Genomic DNA, 21,399 nt, shown 5'->3' with positions numbered 1-21,399 from the left:
TACTGCTTTTTATCATGTTTTATATAACATTAAAATATGCAGAGTACACTTAATTGTCTATTCATGTTCCTTCGTTAACTAAAGTTTATTGCAGCATTTGTGCTCTAGTTTGCCAGTTTTCCATACATTTCCTAAAGCTACCTTACACAATTCCCAGCACATTTCACTCTTCCTGGCTGTCAGCAACATCTCACAGGAAAGCAGTATCTTCCCTTTCCTCCAGTACAAAATAGGCACTGTACAGCCTGTTACAATAAACAGTTAGCAATATTGCTGTGCTTATATTATTTTTAAAACTTAGCACCTAATAAATACAGTAGATAGTTCTTTGTCATCTACTCTTGTGTCCCTGACCACCAGCATCTGGTCTGGTTTTGATCTGGAGGGCAGCACATGAGAGAAGATTAGTAGGGGGGTTTAGTGATTGCTAAAATTTTTTGCAACAGCTAGTATTTCTAATGATGCAAGTTATAATTTGATAGTACACTATTTGGAGCTTTCAAAAGAATGTGCACTGGATATTTCACACTGCAATTAAAACAATGTTCCCAGTGACAGGTTACTGTTTATTTTGAAATAAATCTAAATGAAGACACCAACAAAACAGTTAAAAGAGAGATCAGGAGTAGGAAAACGCAGATCGTCTGCATACTTAAAAGCTTTTCAAAGTACCTCTGTTGACATGTTTCTTGTGTTGCCAGCAAAATACCTTCTCATGACACATTTCCAAATGAAAAAAAAAAAAAAAAAGGCAACATGGCACATCTACTTAGCAAAGGCATTCTGAAAGCCAGGAAGCCTGACTTACAAGCATGCATTTGTAAAAAGAAATTTATGAGGAAATTGTGTGTCAAACACAAGGATAAATGCTCAGGTTGTAAAATCTTCTTCCTGGAGTTTTTGCAACTTCACCAGAAAGTGTCCTGCACAATTTCTCAGGCTTTGAATTTTGTCCTGCACAGAGCAGGGATTGGATCAAACAATCTCCTGGAGCTCCCTTAGCACCCAGATAATTCAGTAGCTGTCTCCTGCTCTATCACTCCCAGACAATTTAATTCTGCTAGTCCAACTGGCTCTACCAGGCATGGGAGAAAAAGTCTGTGGAGCTTCAGGGCAACCAGAAGTACATTTCTAGGTGCATTCTGTGTTTAAAAAAGGGCTCCTAAAATCACATATTTTCATGTTAGCCCTCCACCAAAACTTTTCCCCGTCACATCACCCACTGTGCCAGAACTCAGTTGCTGACATACTCCAGCTGTCAAGATTACTGAAGATGATGCTGTTGCCAGAACCTGACCTTCAGCAAGCCATGTTTTTCAGAGATTAAATATAATAAAAATTTTAAACCGGACAATCAATTAAGTGATTCATCTTGCCTGTCACTACCAAGCACCCACCACGCTGGTGCAAGTTCAAACATTCCCTCTCTGGTGTCAGGCAAAACCAGCATGGTTGGGTACTTGATTTTTGCCAGCATAGGCTCAGGAACCTTCTGACGACCTGCTCCCAATAGCCCAGCTGCAAGAATGCTCACCTCCACCACAAGAATTCTAGCAAACAGCAGAAGGGCAAAAATATCCAAGATTGCTGCAGCTATTTCAGTGAACGCAGATGCAGGAACAAAACCCCAAATATTAGCAAATACTCAGCAAATCAGCTGTGGACGATGACGACAAATGACTAAAAATGTCAATATAGAGTGCATGTTATTGGGTAAGAAAATCCATTAAAATATTAATTCACTCAGAAGCAATTTGCAATTAAAGAAACAGTTTTATAGTTTTCAACAGCTAAAGTATCTTTAATGTTTCAAGTACAAAAAGACAAAGTTAAAATTCTGAGGTCTGACTACGATTTATGAAAATACCTCTCAGTAAATTGCATTAATTTACTACTTGAAAAATGTCTGTCTTTCTGGCAACTTTTTTTATATTTTCTTTTAACAGGCTGCACACAGATTGTCCATGATTGGGTTTACAAGTACACAAAGGTATGTTTTTAATGTCCCTATAATTTCATGTCCCTGCTCCCAGAGAGCCCTGCTTTTACCACTGCCTGTACAGAAGGTAGGTCACCCAGTAATTTCCCAAAACTTTTTCCTACTCGGAGAGCACAGTTACTCCTTTCTGGTACAAGACATTCAAACTATTTTCTCTTTGTTTCTGAGAAACTGATTTTCTGATTTTGCAGAGACCAAGTGACCCACTGTGAAAAGCACCAGACTGTTCAGTGTACCTCAGTTTTATTTCTGAACGTGGTGTGGTCGCAACCTTCAGCAAGACATTTCCCTTCCCATGCAATGGGAATGACCATGAGCACACTCTGAAAGCACTTTGAGACCCACTGGTAAAAATCTGCTATCATCTAAGGGCTAGAAGCACACAAGCTCTGCTCCATGTACCCAAGACAGCCCCACTCTAAGCTCAAATACCTACAGGACATTTAAAATGCAACAAATCTAGAGTAAAACTGCCAACTTCTGCTTTTCTTGCTTCTGAGGTTTTCCGATAGCAGGAGCAGCCTGGAGGGTGGGTGAACAAGCTCTGCTTAAAGAATTTTGCTTTACAGCCTTAACAGTTTAAGAATCTGCAGTGCTGTGGTTTGTGTTGGCAGCTCTCCCTTACGTGACCTCTTGGGAACAATAATAATTTCACTGACAGTAGCTCTTGGCACAAGCCAGTGCCAACCTACTACGAACCGGAGAGTGGGAGTTCTTAACCACTTCCAGAAGAACAGCTGTAATTTACTTTTTTGTAGGAAAAACTATTAAAGCTTAACTACTTTAGTTTCATGAAGCAGTCAAGGCCTCACTGTACGGAGAGCTAAAAACACTCAATATGCAAAGAAAGAATAAAGCTTTCCCTTAGAGCATACAAGTAATATTTCGGCAAAGTAGATCAGGAACTCCTCAACTGCTCTTGGCAAAGCCTCAGAAACACTTGGAATTCAAGCTATCAGCACCTTCAAACCACATGCAGTGTGAGATCGTACTAACTCTGACAACCTTGCTAATTTTTAGTCTGGCCATTAAATCAGGAATAAATGAAAACTCAAGTGCAAACCACTTCTAAGGGAGGTTTATCATCTCTGAGATGGGGAAGGACGTCAGACACAAGGCAGTTCAAAAATATCTGAATTTTTCAATGCAGCAGAAACCACTGCATGCCTATCATCCAATCCCAACTGCTTGGCACATAGAGCAATGTGGAAAGCAGTGTGCAATAACTGTTAGATATGGAATACGACTAGAACATGAAGAGCCTAGAATATATGAGCAACCACTAAAAGCTGCTTAGGTAAATTTAGCTTTCACCAGACTGAGAGCATACAGAATCAGAAAATATATATGCAAGACACAGATGAGTTTTATGTATTTCTTTCTGCCTCAGTAAAACTGCTGAAGTGTCAAGCAGCTAAGAGATGGAAACTTTACTTAGTATGATAAAATCAAAACCAAATAATACAAATGACATATCTTGTGCAAATTAATCTCATAAGAAAGTAAAAAACGTGCTCAGCACCCCCACAAAGTCACAGATACAGTACAGGCATCCTTAGACAGGAACCTCCATTGTGAAAATAGGTTCAAGAAAGAAGTACACCCTTTCAAGTGAGGCAAGACTTCCATCCTAATGAGGCAGATTTCATTGTTTATATTCTTCATCCCAAAATTTAATTACCTGCCTTTCTTCTTATATATATCTTTATTTTCATTCTTTATTCATATAAACTACTGTTTGCACACATTTGATGTTACTAGCACATGGATATGTCACATCAGGTTTACGCTGTATTATTTTGAATTTTCATGCTGCAGATTTACTCAGTCTAAATTTAATTAAGTCTACAAGTCCTTCTTCATACTGCTGTAGGAATTTTGATCCCTAAGTGGAAGGGTTTTCTTTATCTCTTGAGATTTTTCAGCTGGTACCAGGGAATTTTCTCTTTTTGACCTCCAGTCTTGAAAGGTAGGGCCTTGGTCTAACAATAGACTTTTGAAAATATCATTAATAGAAACTGCTCTATTAGGGCTCTCTGCATTTATTATCTATTTTCAAGACAGCATGGGCCTTCAGAAATGATCCCTACACCTCTCCTCAGACTTAGACTACGTTCAGATGTACAATCGAAGTCAGTTTAAGCAAGAAGCCACAAAATTTGACAAGATACTATTCCAAAATTACCATCCCCTGAGATGATAACCCCACTCAAATTCACAGAAAAAGAATATATTAAACTGTGTTGCTCTAAAACTTTTGTGGAGAAATTACCTATGAAAAAGCTATTTTAGGCAGCTTAACTAAACAAACAAACAAATCTTGCTTCAATTTGTCCCACATCAGTCCCTTGTCCCCCATTATGTCAATAATTTCCCTCCAGCAAAACTAGACCTGGTATTTAAAACGGAAAGTTCCTATCCCTTTGTTCCATTTTTTTAATGCATTACAAAGCCTTTAAGTTACTTTTAAGGCACATTTTTCCCTGTAAAAGAAAAATAGAAAAAATCCTCACAATTTGAGAGTCAAATGATTAGAAGATTTTTCTACTTTCTATGTCTGATTATCTGAATTAATTAACCTTTAATTACATTTGCAACTATTATCTAGTTTCCCATCCCAACAGAAGTCCCACCATATGATATCTATATCCTAGTCAATCTTATTCTCATACTCAAAGGCATATGCAAAAGAAAAAAACAGCTAGAGTGTAAATTAGCATGAAAAACATGTGTGCAGTGGAAAAAAGTCCACAGTATTACAGCAGAGCAGGGATCTGAGGTGAATTGTATTTTATGAAACTGAAAATACATGTCTGTGTAAGATGTGTCTCTTGACAAAGAGGCTGAACTCTAAGATTTCAAAAGATCTCTGTACATCGGGTGCTGAAAGGAAAATTACTCCTCCAGAGGAACTGTTGTTTTAAACCAGAAGTCTTTTGGCTTGAAATTGTGGATGACTTTTTCAAGGCTGTTTCAAAATATACACGAGGTTCACAGCCTGCACCTGCAGAATCTGAGATAACCACCCCAGAGAGCACCTCATCCCTCACTGCGGACAGCAGCAGTAGCACTGTAACTATTTTTAAAGAAATACTCATTAGAACACGTAAGAGAGAGAAGCAGAGGGACACAATGTGAACAGAAGCTTGCTTATCAGTTGTGTGAACAGGGCATACAAAAGAAAAGTAGAATAGCCTCTGCATTACTCACAGCCAAAGTACAGCTGAGTGTATCCTGAACAGAGCAACCTCAAAGAGCCAGCAGAACATAGTACAATCAGAGGAAAGGACTCACACATGACTGCCTTTCTACAGGGTCACGTTTCCACCACCTGAGGACAGCCAGGCCTGGCAGACAGCGCTAGGAACAACACTTGGAGGAGCCTCTGATTACCAGACTAAGAAACATTTCATGTGCTACTTGAAGCTGCACCCTTCTTGTCCTACCTACCACACACACCAGTGTCCAGGAGTCTTCAAGGTCCTCCTTTATGTATCCATGGAAAGCAACAATATAGAACTGAGCCACCTTCTTCTGCTTCACCATGTTAAGTCTTTATCCTGAGATCCTTGAAGGAGTGCTTTGTCCCATGAGAATAAAAGGAGGTAAAGACTGACCACATTTTTTCAGGCCTAGGGGCAAAGAGAATTAACTCTCTTATTCTTCAATATTCTGCATCACAGCCAATGCTTGCAACGTTGATCACTTCAATATGCTGCTACCCTCCTTCCATTCACCCACTGTATCCTAGTTACCAGCCTACTCAGTTTTAAAAGTCACTAATAAATATAATTTTAAGTCAGCAAATGTTTTCTGACCCACACAAAGCAGGAGGAGGGAGAGATGGGGAACTGCTGTCTTGAAAAGTTGTTTCAAGCAATATGCACTGGAAAATTATAATTTAGATTAAAATCAGGGAAGAAAAAATATCCAAAAGATTAATATATGGCATTATTCCCCCCACAGTGATTGATATATCAGAGAGTAGCAGAGATGCTCTATCTGTGTTTCCATGAACACTAACAAAAAGCAAGATGTCAGTGACATCCTAACAGACTGCTGGGACACTCAGTTTACTCTCACCGATTCACCAAAGCAGTCTGGGCAAAGAAGGTCATTTCAGTTCAGATTCTTCCAACCTCTCCACCATGACAATCTCCAAAGCTCATCCAGCTCAATCACTTGTTCTGCAGCAAGGACATGTGACCCATGGGGCTAAACTCTGGCCCTAGAGCAGACTGATGGCAAATCACCACTTACTGTAAGAGACCTTAGTTTTGAGATACTCTGTCTTCAAAACAGTTGATGCTCATCCCCATCACCTTGCTCCATCCTTTCCCACACTGTTTTTTAGAGGTGACTTCAAGCCATCCTTATCTCAATGGAACAACCACCAGAAACACCAAGGGCTTCACCCATTTTATCCAAACCAGCCTAAACCTATGGGTTAAATACCTATTCGGTAGCTTCTCCAGCACCAGAAATAACTGTACCAAAATTAAAACGATCTTACAAAACTCTTTGGTGTGTAGATACATACACAGATACTTCTTCAAAACACAATGTTTTCAAAAAAAAGATCAACAGAAAATTTTCACCTCTATCTAATCTATTTTCTGCTTTTTCATTATGCTATGCCATAATGTATATTTTGGAAACTGGACACACCAGCAGAAGAGGGCCCCTAGGACATTATTCCTGGTCAGTAAACCCTTGCCTTGGAATTCACTTTCCTGCTCCCTCCATCGACCTAAGGAATACGATCAAAAGATCAGATGGGTTCATGAAAACAAAGTAATGGGAATGGGAACACTCTAGGGTTTGGAAGATTACATGGGAGGTTTGTTTGCATGTTTTTAGCATGCCTCATGCTTATTGACGTTTTTAACCTCTTCACTTGTGCCAAGAGATAACAATGACTAACTTAGGAGGGAAAAAGTCATGGTTTAAGAAACAAGCATACACATACTGATGCTGGAGTTGGCTCAGACTGAAAAGAAGATGACTCACAGACCCTCAGCATTTAGCTTTGTTTCTAAAAGTCAGATAACACCAAGAACTGCTAAAGCAAGGGATAAAGATGCTGTCTGTTTTCTTGCTTAACTCAAATAAAATTAAAAAAAAAATAAATCAGGTTTCCAGTTTCAGAAGTTTCACAAAATTTACCATTAACTTTTCAGTGACCAGGGACAGTTTTTAACAAGAAATTATTGTCTCTGGATAGTTCCCTTGGAATTTTTTTTATTTATAGAAGGGACAAATGTGATGTTTTCTTATCAACTCCCACCATCCTGCCATAATTTTTTTTGTAACATGTTTTGTTCTTAATAAACAACTGAAGTAGGTACTTTTCTACAGCCAAAATAAACGGATTCTCAAAGAGCCTAAGTTCATATTGTTTTTTATCAGACCAAAACTCTGATTTAATAGCAGTGTTGCTCTGCTAGCTACACTTTTCTCCTTAAATGCAAAAGACCACTCACTACAAGGACATTTTGTGTCTCTGTTTTTACCATGACTGTACTGTGACATTCAAATGCCTGTGACAGAACAAATGCCTGTAATGTGACATTCTTCAAAAGTTTTTGTTTACCCATTAGATAGGTTTGTTCCTAATAGCAGTTTTGCCATAAAGTTGCCTAAGCAGAAAAATGAAATTAAATTATTTTTAAAAGAACAAAAAACAGCAGTTTTCCTCACCGCTCTTTCTTCTTTGATGTATCGGAGCAGTAGCTACTTCTTAACAACTTACTCTTCTCTCCATCGCTAGAGTTTTTACAGAAAATACTGATAAGAACAGAGTCAAAAGATACTCTTGCAGTGAGCTCTGCTCAGAGATTATTTGACAAAGTTGTTGGTTACAAGCCTGTGGAAAGCCTTCCAAACACTTGTCCACCCACCAAACAGGAGCTTCACTGGTCATGAATATTCTTACATTCCTTAGAAGAACAGCAAAGCCTTTGACAGAGCATGTTGCAACAAACTCAAGGCTGACGTGCTGTCATCTGCTTTTCTCGTATGTACAGAGACCACCTACACAGCAACACTCTACAGCTGTACCTCATCCTTCAGCAAGGACAGTATGGACTCACCCTAACACAGAAAACTCCTCAAAGGAAGCTGAAGCAGTCTTTCAAGTGTAGACAAAACATTGCAGTTGATCAAAAACACAGAAGCAATGAAGGACAACAGGATTAAATGGACTGTTTTCACTATGAAAGGAAAAATACAAAGATGCCCCAACATTGTATCCTAGGCTGGATGCTGTTTCATTAAACATATTTATGATGTCAGCATCAAGAAAAGCAAATTTGGCTCATACAAATTTGGTTAGTCACAATCAGAAGCCTAAAAACAGCTTCAAATGGATCTAGTCAAGGTAGGCAAGTAAACAGCGCTAAATAATGTTTATCCACACCAAAAGCAAGGAAAAATATGCTGACAATTTACATGGCTTTAAATTAACTATATCAGCTGAAAGAAAGCAACCTGAATGGCTGGGAAGACATTTTGTGTGAAGAACTAATCAGTGGCCCCAGGAGCTCTGAAGAGAATGCAGATTGTTAGGATGAAAATCCTACATGATGGGGAGAGGGAGGAAATTGCATGATTTATATAAAACAGTGGTGCAGTCTAATCTAGAATATTACATTCAGCACAAGCCATCACTAGTTCAAAGGGACACTGCAGACCCAGAGTTCAAAACAAGGTAACAAAAATGATTACAGCATAGAAGGAGTCATCTAGAGAGACTGCAATTGCTTGCTTGAAAATCAGCTGTAAAAAAAGAATAAAAAGTTAAACTTACAGAAGTTGGAAGTTCCCTGCCTCACAGGAACAGAGGAAGGCTCACTGAATTTAAAGGTACGATATTCAAAACTGATCAAAACTGAATGTTTTTGTCAACAACAGAAAAAAACCAAAACTTAGTTTCCCTTCCCTTGTAAAACCATTGTCACCAAACCCCACAGAGAAGCTTTGTAAATTTGTGTTCCATGATTAGTCTGAAAACAAAACACTATCCAGATCCATTAAAATACTGGATTTATAAATGCACAACATGAAAACTGTAACTAAAGTGGTTAATGTTAACAAGCCCCCAGCATCAGAGTATAAACTGACAATTTGAAACTAGAAAAAAAAAAACCAAAACAAACAGTGTGACAGAAGCATGCAATACAACATTTGCCCACACACTCTCTTGAAATCACAAGAAACATAATATTTATGGCTAAAGCTGTTACCTGTAGAGTAACCTTAAAACTTATGGATACAGGACTAGATGAACCATCATCTTGACCCACCACAATATGTTTTTATCTGCTCTAGGTTCCTCTGAAAGAATTACTTTGTGTTTTTTTAAATAAAACCTCTACCAGTATAGTGTTAATATTTTTTTGCCACACTGAATTGCAAATGATCAATTTATAAATGGAACTCTTTAAGCAGGCCTTCAGGTAAATTCTCAGTTTATGCATACACTGTATAAACTGAGGACAGACATCTGAATGGAAAAACCAAAGAGACATCACTCCTGCTACTCCAGCTTGGAGACTCACCAATACTAATGCATGTCCTGGCAACCTAAGAGACCTATTGATTTGCAACCATTCATTCAAGTGCACTGAAAGCCATAATTAGATAAATAGCTTTGGTAAAACAAATCTGAAACTCATTTGTTTTGTTTAATGAGATAAAACAAGAAATTAAATATCTGCTCAATATTCCTCTTTGTATCCTTCAGCACAATAGTAAAAATATAAAGAGATATTAATTTGACTACCATTATTATTTTTTGAATTCATGTATTTTGTTGCAGCAATTGCTGTCAAAGGCAATTACAAAGACGCTATTTATGAATTTCTGTGCTCCAACAGGCTGAGCATTTTTATCTCTTTTATACATTTGGAATAAAGAGAACAGGTCTTTTAATCATTTGCAGAAACTCTTTGAGCTGACAGAAATAACTTTAAGATGGTATGCATGGTATAAGTTTTTCAAATATCAAAATTCCAACTTTAACATGATTATGCCATTCTTTCTGAATGGAAATTAAACTGTTTAAGTTTTCAAAAGTGTTTATAACAGTTAAACCTAAGAGTATTATTAATTTTGGTTTCTTAAACAATTTTTTCCCAACAAAATGCAAAGGAAGGCTACATTAGAGTATTCCCACACACAAATCAGTGCTAGCACTGACAGATGTTACAGTTTATCCAGCCTAAGTCAAAACACACTCAAGCTTGGGATAGTTTGTATCCTCTTCTGTCTTCTTTGGCAGCTAACTACTAGATTCTGCTTCTGTTCCTTTAGGGCTTGGGTCTCCCATGGCCTTCCTCAACACCACACAATTCAGTCTGTCCTACAGCACAGATTCAGCATCAGACTCACAGCCCACACCCCCAGATTTATTTTTACTGCCAAGAGGCTCCAGGGACCGCAGAAATGACAAACCACAACAAAGCCCTGGATTGTGCATGAGCTGGGATCCAGAGTAGATCCAAGTGGTAGTTTTGTCTGATTCCTTCAGTCACCCAATAAACAGCAGCTTCACAACTTTCAAAGCTAATACTGTGTGTGCATTGTTTCCCCCCCCTTCTTTCCATATTTTAAAAATCAATTGATGTGTCACTGAACTGCATTCACCTATGGGATGAAATGGAGCATCTGCTCAGCAGTGTGCAGTAGCAGTCTATTGCAGCAAATGACTACCACATCCATCTGAAATTACAAAGTGTTTTAGGTCCACTGAGTCTAGCTCTCTCTTGGCCAGAAAACCACAATTAAATGCTTATCATCTTTAAAAATGTATAAACAAACCCCAAACACCTGCTTTCTCTCCCTCCCCCAAGCCACATCATAAATTCTTGATGTTCACAAGTGGACCTCAATTTTCTGTTGGGGTTTTTCTGTGGGATTTGAGGTTTGGGGTCCTTTTTATTTAGTTTTAGTTTTTAACCCAAAATGCAGTACTTCATCCTCCTCAATATTGACCTACAAACTGCACACCATCTACTTCATCATGAAGGGCATGGTTTGACATACATTTCTTCCAGCAGTGGTATCATTTCAAGCAGCCACTGCTCCTTGCTTGGTGCCACTTATTTCACAGTCAGAGTGCTGATAGTGACACATGAACGACCTGCAGAGAGGCTCGGAAGGCGCAGCTGCAGGAGAAGCTACCACAATAAAACACACACACACACAGATAAAACACACCCATAATTAAACAGAAGACTGCTGGAGAGGCTCTCAACTATTTCTTTCTTTATTGCTCTAACTCGTGTAGCCCATGAATGTCTCAGTTACATAAAGGCTTAAGTATGAGGTTCAGGAAGCAGGGAAAGAAAAGTCAGTCTCCTCAACAACAAGGAAAAAGAAGTTGCACTCCTCACAATCAGTATTTCAAAAAGGAAAACTAGAAGTCATTTGGCATTTTAAGATTTAATGGGTTAATTCAGTTCTAAAACTGAAGGCAGAAGATCCTTACTGATGCTATGAATACACATCTCCTGCTATTTATAGAGATTGAAGGGCTTTTTTCTCCCTCAATCAGCAGAATATTTTCTTTTTGCACTATAAAAAAAGTATATTGACTTTTAATCAGTTAGACCACTGTGTCTCTCTGCAGGAAGATATCTTTCAAAAAAGGAATTAATCAGAGAAAATTGTATACCATAGGATTTAAATTATTAAATTAATAATTGACCCTAGCTTAATACAATGTCCGTAAGAAGATCATTTTACAAGGTCAGACTAGCCCAAATCAGACAATAAGTCAACTGAGATGAAAGACATAGTGACAATTATGAATAGCTACTGCATTTTATACTTAGAATTTGCAAATACTCACATCCTGCTTCCATGGCTTTTAACTTTAGAGCCCAAATGACTTCTTTTAGATCCTTAAACTCATGCCAAAAACACAGGTGTAACAAAAAATGTTTAAATAAAAAGGTGTTATGGATAAAGTTTCTACTCCAGACAGTAAAAAGCAAACTAAAATATCTTCCTGAAATGGATCCACCATTCATTTGAATCCTACAGGATCTGCAAAGCAGCCTGATTTGGGGTAAAGGGGTGTTTAAGAGCTTGTGCACAGGAGTAGAGCAGTGGGTGGCCCAGCTAAGCCAGCCCTGAAAGACTACTGAAGAACAAGGCACTCTCAGCCTACCCAGAGGTACAAGGTGTCTCATTTGATTTCCAGCCCTATTGAGCCCTAACTAACCTTAAAGTTCCTTTTCTAAGCATTAATATGAACCCTTATCAGGAGATGGCTCACAAAGAGATGACTGTGTGACCAGACCTGCAGCATCTGGCTGCCTGGTGATCAGGCACAGAAATGCAGCCAGGCCCATCAGAGGGCTCAAGGGCTTTAGCAGAGCCAGACCAAAAGTCTGCAACCAGAACCATCACCTTCATACACTGGCTGCTACACCCAGCATCTGCCTGGGCTGAGCAGAAACCATGGGTGGGAAGGAACACTTCATCTGGAACTAAATAACCAAATTACACAATATAAATATTAAGTTATATAGCATAAGTTATATAGTATAAGTTTAAAGAATAAGGACCTTCCTTTCCTACACGTGAAATATTACTTTAATTGTTATATAATTAGCATAAATCTGTTTTATTACAATGGGTTCTGTGAGTTGGGTTGAGAAGTTGGCATATTCTGCTTTCCTTTTTTTTTTTTTTCTTTTCCCCTTTTGAAAAGCTATCACTGTCTATTTTCAGCATTTTCATCAGCATAAAAATGCACAGCTTGTTTTGCAATTTCCTCACAGCGCAAATGGAATTCAAATCACTGGGGACATACAAGTAACAACAGCTGAATACAAATCTTAACAGAGTTTGTCATAATTGTACAGTATGGTGTTCTTCATTCATCCTGGCAGCTGGGAAATCTAGTGTGAATTAACCAATAATACAGGTTTGTAACCAAGCAAATTAAAGTATACAATTCCACTAAGTGAATTTTGCTTATTTTCCTGTAAGTATGTAACTAAGGGGACAATCAGCTCACATTTAAAACAAGAATTTCAACGGGATGTAATGCTAGCAGAAGTTTAGCAAATAAACTAACTTTACTTCCAGTGGAGTTGATCTTATTGCCTATGTAGACTACCTTGATAGGTTTCCAATCCATACACAGCACTACCACATCAGAGGACCTGAAAGCTACATCCCTTAGGAAGGGGAGCAAAACCAAAAGTGAAACCAGTGAGATCCTTGTCCAATCAGACAAAAAATATGCAGGGCTGATCAAACTTGCTTCTGCAGTCCTTAACTGAAGGCTTTATTTCCAACACAAGACAGTAGGCACTTAAAGACTGAGCACAGACAAAATGAGCTCAAGGTATTTTCAGCCCAATTTGCATCATGGGAAAGGGGTTGCAGTCAAGTCTGGTTTATGGTTGGCAGGTCAAAGGGAGGCTTACCAGGATGTGTTCTGGACCAAAGCAGAGAAAGGAAACAGAACCTCTTCCATAGTTTAAAAGCAAGTTGCTCGATTTTTGATGTGTCAAGAAATCTGTGTCAATTTTATGCAGCTTCCATGAACCTAAGACATGATGGCACCTATTCCCCACGCGTTGGCAGCGGCACCAGCTAGTGCTGCATCTGGACTCTCCCAGGGATGCTAGAAAGCAGCCGACATGTCAGTCCAGGAATTGCCAGCCTCACTCCCAGCACCAGTGTAAGACCACAGGCAGTGGGCATCATCCTGTCAATCAGGCTAATCCCCAACCTCAAGGAGAAAAATAGCTTTGCATTCTGAAAAACTTACTAGGTTACTTCCTAGGGCAGAAGTGTGGGTTTACTTTCCATTCCATTCAACTATAGTTAATCAAATCCAGGCATAATTTCTCAGATGTCATAACACATGGGCTAATTAAGAAGTATTCTCAATTTAGTAATTCACTGAAGACTGACTATGAAACAAATTATTATGCAAATAAACACATGAGACACTGAAATTCCCCACCAACTGCCATGGTCACTGTTGTTAAAGCTATTTTATCCGTTGCTCAATATTTCATGTGTCACTAATCACAGAGCTGACAAGTTTAAGGATACTATACATGATATGTGAAAGATAATTATCTTAATCGAATACATTTAGCAGGAATATATAATAATCCTGATTACAATAGGAAAAATTCAAGACTACTTACCACAACTATTCTTAGTCACACAATAGCTGCTAGAGTGATGGGGGTATTAAGTTACTGAGTAGAACCTCTGTGGCAGACTTGAAAGCAAAATGTCACCAATATCAATCAGTCAACTTCGATAATACTTCTGACAATAAAACTTCCAACCCACTGAGTCAATCCAGCACTTTCGTGTGCTGATTTCAGCCAGTACAGCATCTACGCAAAACATCACTGCATCTTTTTAATGCAGAAGAGATGTCAAAATTAAAGTCTCTATAGTATAAACATAGGTACCAGAGAAATTATTATGATTTTTTTCTTCTTCTTCTTCTTTTCTCGTTAGCAACACTGGTAAAAAAAGCATAAAGGTGCTAATGAAATATGTTGATGGCACAAAACTGGAGGTATTGTCAAAACCCACGTAAACAGAATGGTGTACTGGAAGATTAGGAGTCTTCAGGAAGTGCAATGTTAGGAAAAGAGTGTAATTCAGCATCATGAAATGCAAGGTCACTCAGGCACCAGGAAGATGAGAAGCTGCCAACAAGGACATGGACTGCGATAAATGTCAGTCATTTGCGAGAGGATTTTCTGGATATGAAGCAGATCTATATGCTCAGCTCAATCAAAAAACCTAAGTATCAACCACCACCGTGATGTAGCCATGGAAGGAAGGACTGTAAATTCTGAGTGTTTCCAGCAGCCAATTTCTAATGTCCTGGCAAAACCTCATCAACAACACCATAGTCTCCCCAGCTGCCAAATGAATTGATTAGAGAATAGCTACTTGAATGACATAAGTAACTGAAAGCTTCTAATAGGAGACGAAGAAAAGTTTAGCAGAATGTAGGATGAGAGGATCTGATACCTCATTTAATTAAAACAGATTGAATATAGTTCAATTTTTTTCCCTCTGCCAAAGAGGAGTTGTCTCCAACAGCATGACAACTGCTAGTGCCAGAATACAAGATAGATACCCCTAATGCACTCCAACCCTCCAGCTATTTTCAGCTTGGGAACCTTCTGTGCCTGATGAGGATTATGTATCCTCAACACATTTCTCCCGCATGAACTTCTCCAGATTCACCCTGAACTCATGTAGACTTTTAGCAGCTGTATCACACCTTCTGTGTTTTATTTTCAAGATGTAACCCTACAGTCAGTTTACATCCTGACAAACATACAGTAAAGTAGCTGCTCAAAACAAAGCTAAGGTGAAGACAGTCTGAGAACATCTGCCTGGCCAAAGACCTCTAGGAACCTCACAGAAATAACTACAAGGTCTCAGAAGAGAAAATAGTCATGGCATCTCTTCAACTTTGATCAAGCCAAAAGGTACATCCCACAATGAAGGTTTCTACAGACCAGCAGGATCTTTCATAATATCAAATAATGGGGTTTGACACCATGACATCCAAAAGGTTTTCCAGATCCATTACTGTGACAAAGAACAACATTGATGCTCATGTATAACAGTACTTATCTGTGTGTAAATACGAACCTAGCAAATGGAAGAGGTGATTAAAAAGCTGTGTGCCTGTCTGTGTGCAAGACAATTCCTCCTCCTTCTGAGCACTTCCTTGCTTTCTCAGGAGCAGTATTAGCTCTATAAAGAATGAAACTGGGTGTGGTGAAAAGGAGTTTTGGCATGATGGAGTGGCCTGCAGAACCTCACTGCTGGTGCTTCCAGAGGCATGGGACTGTATTTCATCACTAGTCACATGAGAAAAGGGAAGAGAAGAAGATATTTTTAACAGGCAGCAGGAAGAGTAGCAAAGACAGTTCATAAGCAAAGTACTCATGCCTATTACAGGTACACTCAACAGAAAACTCTAGGAGGCAAACTGGGAAACAGAAGGGTCTTTCCAAAGATTCTGAGTAAGGACATGGCAGAGGGGAACAGTTCCACAAGGCATGATGACCCACTACAACAGATCCCTTCTCTGCCTCTGCACAAGCTCTGACACACACTCATTACAACAGCAAAAGGTTGAGTCATTTTCTGCTATTTTATCCAGCAGAGGATGATGAGTAAAACCTACACCTTGCAGCTCACTGTGCAAATGCAATGTGATCATCCATGCCACCTTGGATAACTGTGCTACACCTGCCCTGAGAATGAATTTAAGAAAAAACACCATCAAGGACAAGGTCAATGTACAGTTTGAAGTTCAAGAGCTTTAAAAGAAACATTGGGCTCCCCTGGACAAGGAACTGGATGCTTGTTTTATCTAAATGACTGAAACAGTGGAGTGTATTCATGTTTACTGTTCACAGCACAGAAACATCCAAGCAGGATGGTTACTGCAGCTTTTTTCTACAAGGTGCTTTTCCATCTCCAAGTTCTTTACATGCATTAGTGCTGGACTCTCCAAGTTCTTTACACCTGTTAGTACTGGACATATCCTAATATAGAAAGCAAAAAATACCTATTTGCTCTTCAGTTTTGGGGGTCGCTGAACTGAGAAGGAAATCTAATTATGTTACACTGTATTTCCAATTATCCCCACCTCTAGTCACAATTTTCAGATAGTCTAGTGTGAAGGGCCAAGGAAAGAGATGTCCAAACAGATTGAAAAAAATTATTTCACCCCACACTGATTTTCAAAATGTAATCAATTCTTGTAATATATATTACCCTCTACTGCACAATGCTTTCCATTCCCCTGAAGCCCAGGAAGCATTTGAACAGCATGAAGTGAAGTACATCCTTAAAACAATTATAATACCCTTAACACTTCCATTATATTTTATTATCCATAGTCCCCAGGCATGCACACATGTAGATTATCTGTGCTTTATAGATGTGGAAGCGAACTGCACTGCAGGCAGTCCCCAAGCAAGTCAGCATCAGAAGCAGAACCCCTGTTCAGGGGTCATAATATTCTTCTAGGAAATTAAACAAGACGGGATTTCAGCTGGTCAGCATTTACTTGAAAACAGCTCACCTAAGTGAGCAACACTCCTGATGAAACCAGCTGGACAAATAAGACTCTCAGCTTGGTGTTTGAACAAGCAAAAAGGCACAAAGAAAAAGTCACCGGAGAGGAAGAACAGACTACGTTTTGTGCTTTTTTCGTAAGCAAACAAAACCTTCTAAAAATTAACTTTGGATTAACTTGAAATATTTTGTTGAGGTGGAAAAAAAAAAAAAAAGGAATCTTTGTTTCATGTGTTTGTGTTACTCCTTTCTCCAACCTTATTTTAAGACTTTTAAAATTTTAGGGTCATGTTTAAAAGGGAAAGATAAAAAATGCAGCATTTTATTGTTTCAGCATGTCCCTTTCCTCTCCCAAATACTGTCATTTTCAGGGTTTAAGTTATTCTTCATATTAAATAGAAGTATGTGAAAAGTGTCATGCCCCTAAAAGTCCACCTTAGGGGGAAAGGCATATGCACAGAGCAGACCGGAATCAACATAGGGTACAACTAACAAAAACAAACTGATCCCTGGATGATCACACATGTAGGGAGACACTCCATGCACTTCAGGTGCCCACTTTTTCTCCAAAGGGAACAAGTGAATTAACAACGCTGGTGGACTCCTTGTAGGACCTGCTCCTTGGAATACCCCACAAGGCACTCATGCTGCTGAGTAATTCCATCTGCAGCATAGTCCCTGCAACCCAGAGATGGCAGAGCACAGCATTCTCATTCTCCACATGGGACCAAGACACTGGTCTAAAGGTCCTGCTGCAGCTATACAGCATCTCCACACAGCATCTTCCACTGCTCCAAGGTCACAGAATCATAGAATGGATTGATTTGGAAGGGACCTTTAAGACAATCTAGTTCCAACACCCTTGCCATGGGCAGGGACACCTTCTGCTGGACCAGGTTGCTCAAAGCCCTATCCAACCTACCCTTGAACATTTCCAGGGATGGGGCATCCACAGCTTTTCTGGGCAATCTCTTGCAGTGCCTCACACCCTCACAGTAAAGAATTTCTTCCTAGCAGAAGATCTGCTGGGTTGACTCCAGACTGCGTTACAGACTCACCATCCTCCCTCCAGTCTTCCTACCAAGACAGATGGCTCAAGAAAAACTTTACAAGATGACCCACAGGGTCCTAGGAGGTGAAGCCGTAGGTGACACCACCAGTAAATCTGTCACACTGTATTTGCTGTCCTCAACACAGAACATCAGCAAAGGAAGGCAGACGCTCAGCTGGAACTCTGTGAAACAGGAGAGGACCAAGGGTTCATCAAGCTCAAGCGAGGAGCTGCATAACCTAGGAACTACCCAGGCTTCTCACTGGGGTGTTAACTCACCCACAGCAAATATTTACAGAGTAACTGTTACACCGCTCACTTGTCAAATGCTTTCAGTAGTGGTGAGGAATAACCAGGAGAGTAAACCTGAGGCTGCTCTTCATGGTGTCTCCCTGAAGTGTCATGAATTTGTTTTGTTAAAACAGTGTTTCAGACCTGCGAACTAAAGCTGTTGCCAGCAGCAGATCTGCACTGCTTCTCTTCTCCTCACTGCACACATACTCCATTTCTTTGGTAGTATGCTTTTAATGAGGAACAAACCACACTCAATTCAGAAAAGGACTTTCTTCATTGGAAGAAAGATATCTGTCACAAATATCCTCCTAGGGCAAAGCAAGACTTAGCTATTTAACTGAATCCCCTTAGCTCTGTGTTCATATGGACAACTTGAACTAGTAATCGGGTGGATTACTAATTCACCAGAACAATAAAAATTATTAGGCATCTCCATACAGGTTAGTCTTTATTTTGTGTGTAGAATGTGTTGGAGAAAAGAAATTAATGTGCAACTGGAATCTGAATCCACATTACTCAAAAATAGCTATTCTACCATGAATTTATATCCTACCTTAATACTAATTATCTTCCTTGCCTATATATCTTCTTATAACAAAGCATTCACCCAGGAAGTTTGTTTTGAAATTCACACCCTGGTATATTTCACAACAACTTCCCCATGCAGAGAATTCATTTATTTACATGGGCAGAGAATTCATTTATTTACATGGGCAAAGTACTGCAAAGTTGATGAGGGTACAAACACACACCATGCTGACCTCCCCCCAACTCTCTGCAGGTGTTTATCAGTGCATTGAAAGCAAACAGCAGCTCCCACGCAAACAAACTCACGTGGATTAGCCTACCCCTTCGTTTCGACTGCTCAGGAGATGGGTTATAATCAATGTCGGCCTGCAAGTAGGGTCTGACCGGACTGACTGCCGCTGCTCTAATGGCAATGCCACCCCCATATATGGCTCCAGTCACAACTGGGAGAGCTCGGAGCCGTGAGCAGTTCCCAGCCACGGTAGTGTCACGCTATACTTCACCTGAGCACTGACTGCCCTGTGAAGACACGCCACCAGCCTTTTGAACAAATGTGTGAAATTGAGTGAAATTTAGCTGGGGATTTTGGTGATGCCCACCTGACCCCACAGCCTCTCTGTCAGCAGACACGCGAGGTTGAGGGCCAGGTGTATGGGTCCCAACTTCACTCCATCCGAGCTTCACACGCTCCAGTGCACGCTGGAGTTCGCTGCTGGAACACGCGTGGGCACCGGTGTCGGAGCACAGGCGCTCTGTACCTCCTGTCCGCGGAGAGCAGGCATCAGCCCGCACGAGGGGAAAAGGACAGAGGGGAAGAGCCACTCAAGGAACCCGGAGACGGGACAGAAACCCTTTCTCACCCTGGTATCCCATGTCATACCAGAGCTGGCAGCGGTGGCCGGAGCCCGGGGCCCCCCGCAGGTACCTCTCCCGGTGGGTGCCGAGGTGCCGCCCGGCTGCTGCCCGGGCATCCTCCCCTCATCCCTCCCTCCCTCATTCCGTCCCTGCCGCCGCCCGGCCCCGCGCCGAGAGCCCGGGGCCTCCCGCGCACCGCGGCCCGGCCGGGGGCGCTGCGGGCGTCGCCCCGCCTGCCCCGGGCACCTCGGCCCGGCGGGCAGGGCACGGCCCGGCGGGCAGGGCAGGGCGGGGGCTCTGCCCCGAGCCGCCGGCGACTCCCTCCTTCTCTCCTCACTCACTCACCCGGCCGGCGGCGGCCGCGCTTTTCCTTCGCAGCGTTAGCCCGCTCCGCAGCAGCGCCGGCAGCTCCCGCAGCTTCTGCCGCAGCTGCACCGGCGGCGGCGGCTCCTGGGCTCCGCCGCCGGGGCTCCAGCTTCGGGTCAGCTCCGCGCCCTCACACGGCGACGGCATCTTCACGGAGCCCACGGCCATACCGCATCCCTGCCGGGCTGCGGCGCGCAGACCCGCTCGCCCGCCCGGCCCCAGCGCCAGCCGCGCTCCCACCCACAGGCAGGCACACGGCGGGCGGGCGGGCGCTCCTCGCACGCAGCGCGCAGCACTCGCGCACCTTCCCCCGCACGGCGCGGCCCCAGCGCCGCGGGCAGCCCCGGGCGGCGCAGGAAGCCCCGCCGGCCCTGCACCGCTCCCGCCCCGCGGCTCCGGCGGTGATAAAGTGCAGGTAATGAGGAGGGTGGAGGAGGCGCGGGCGGGAAAAGGCAGAAAGTCCTGTTAACTCCTTTGCGCTCAGCGACCGCCGCCCGGGCTGCCCCCGCTGGCCTTGGCGCCCCGCACCGACCCGCGCCCACGGCGAGAACACGTGGGAGAGTGGCCAACACGCTCAGAGACGGCGGGTCCGAGCCCCGGCGAGAGGGGTTCGGGCTCCCCCAGGGGCTGGGTGGCCTTGGCTTCCTCCTGGAGGCTGTCAAGACGGCGCTGGAGGAAGTCCCAAGCAGCCTGTTGTGACCCCCAAGCACTGAACCTGCCTGGGCTGGAGGCCTCCTCGCGTTCCCACTTGCCCGAGTTACCCTCTGGTCCAGAGATTATTTATGGCTGCAGGGGGTGAAGACCTTCTCTGTTCCCTTCCCAGTGGTTTTTTTGGTTTTGTTTTTTTTTTTTACTCAAAGAGGTGTTTCATCCTCCAGTGCCAGCCAGCATTGATACTGGTGAAACGAAGCAGTTCATCCCAGGTGAATGACTTGCTTCCAGTGATTCAGGCAATCCCTGCAAGAGAACTCCCAATGACAGAAACCAATTCCCTTACTATTTGTAAAAGACTTGTCTAGAATTCAGTTCCATGAGTTATGGGGACTTTATTTAGTCTCTGGAGCCTGCCTTTTCTAACTCATGATACAGAAATTGCTTTGTCTCTGCCAGACTCTATTCTCTGTTATTTAGATCACAGAACTAATAGTAACATGGTCTCCCTTTACTTATATCTTCTGCCTCAAGGCTACAAATAGGGCTGACC

The 21,399-nt window shown here is 41.7% G+C and overlaps 1 protein-coding gene across 1 annotated transcript in view; it reads right to left on the bottom strand.

Annotated features, from left to right (window-relative positions):
• The window catches only part of RAPGEF5 (Rap guanine nucleotide exchange factor 5), a 160,088-nt gene extending 139,680 nt beyond the window's left edge, over positions 1–20,408 (bottom strand). The window contains exon 1 of the mRNA XM_066195927.1: positions 20,175–20,408. Coding sequence (XP_066052024.1) covers positions 20,175–20,363 — 189 coding nt within the window. The 5' untranslated portion in view covers positions 20,364–20,408. The remainder of the gene's footprint in view (positions 1–20,174) is intronic.
• Positions 20,409–21,399: the final 991 nt, after the last annotated feature.

This window comes from Chamaea fasciata, unplaced genomic scaffold, assembly GCF_029207755.1.
Source record: "Chamaea fasciata isolate MVZ Bird 193981 ecotype frontalis unplaced genomic scaffold, bChaFas1.0.hap1 SCAF_1, whole genome shotgun sequence".
NCBI classification, from domain to species: Eukaryota; Metazoa; Chordata; class Aves; order Passeriformes; family Sylviidae; genus Chamaea; species Chamaea fasciata.
Note: the sequence above shows the minus strand (reverse complement) of the source record. Positions and strands in the feature narration are given on the sequence as shown.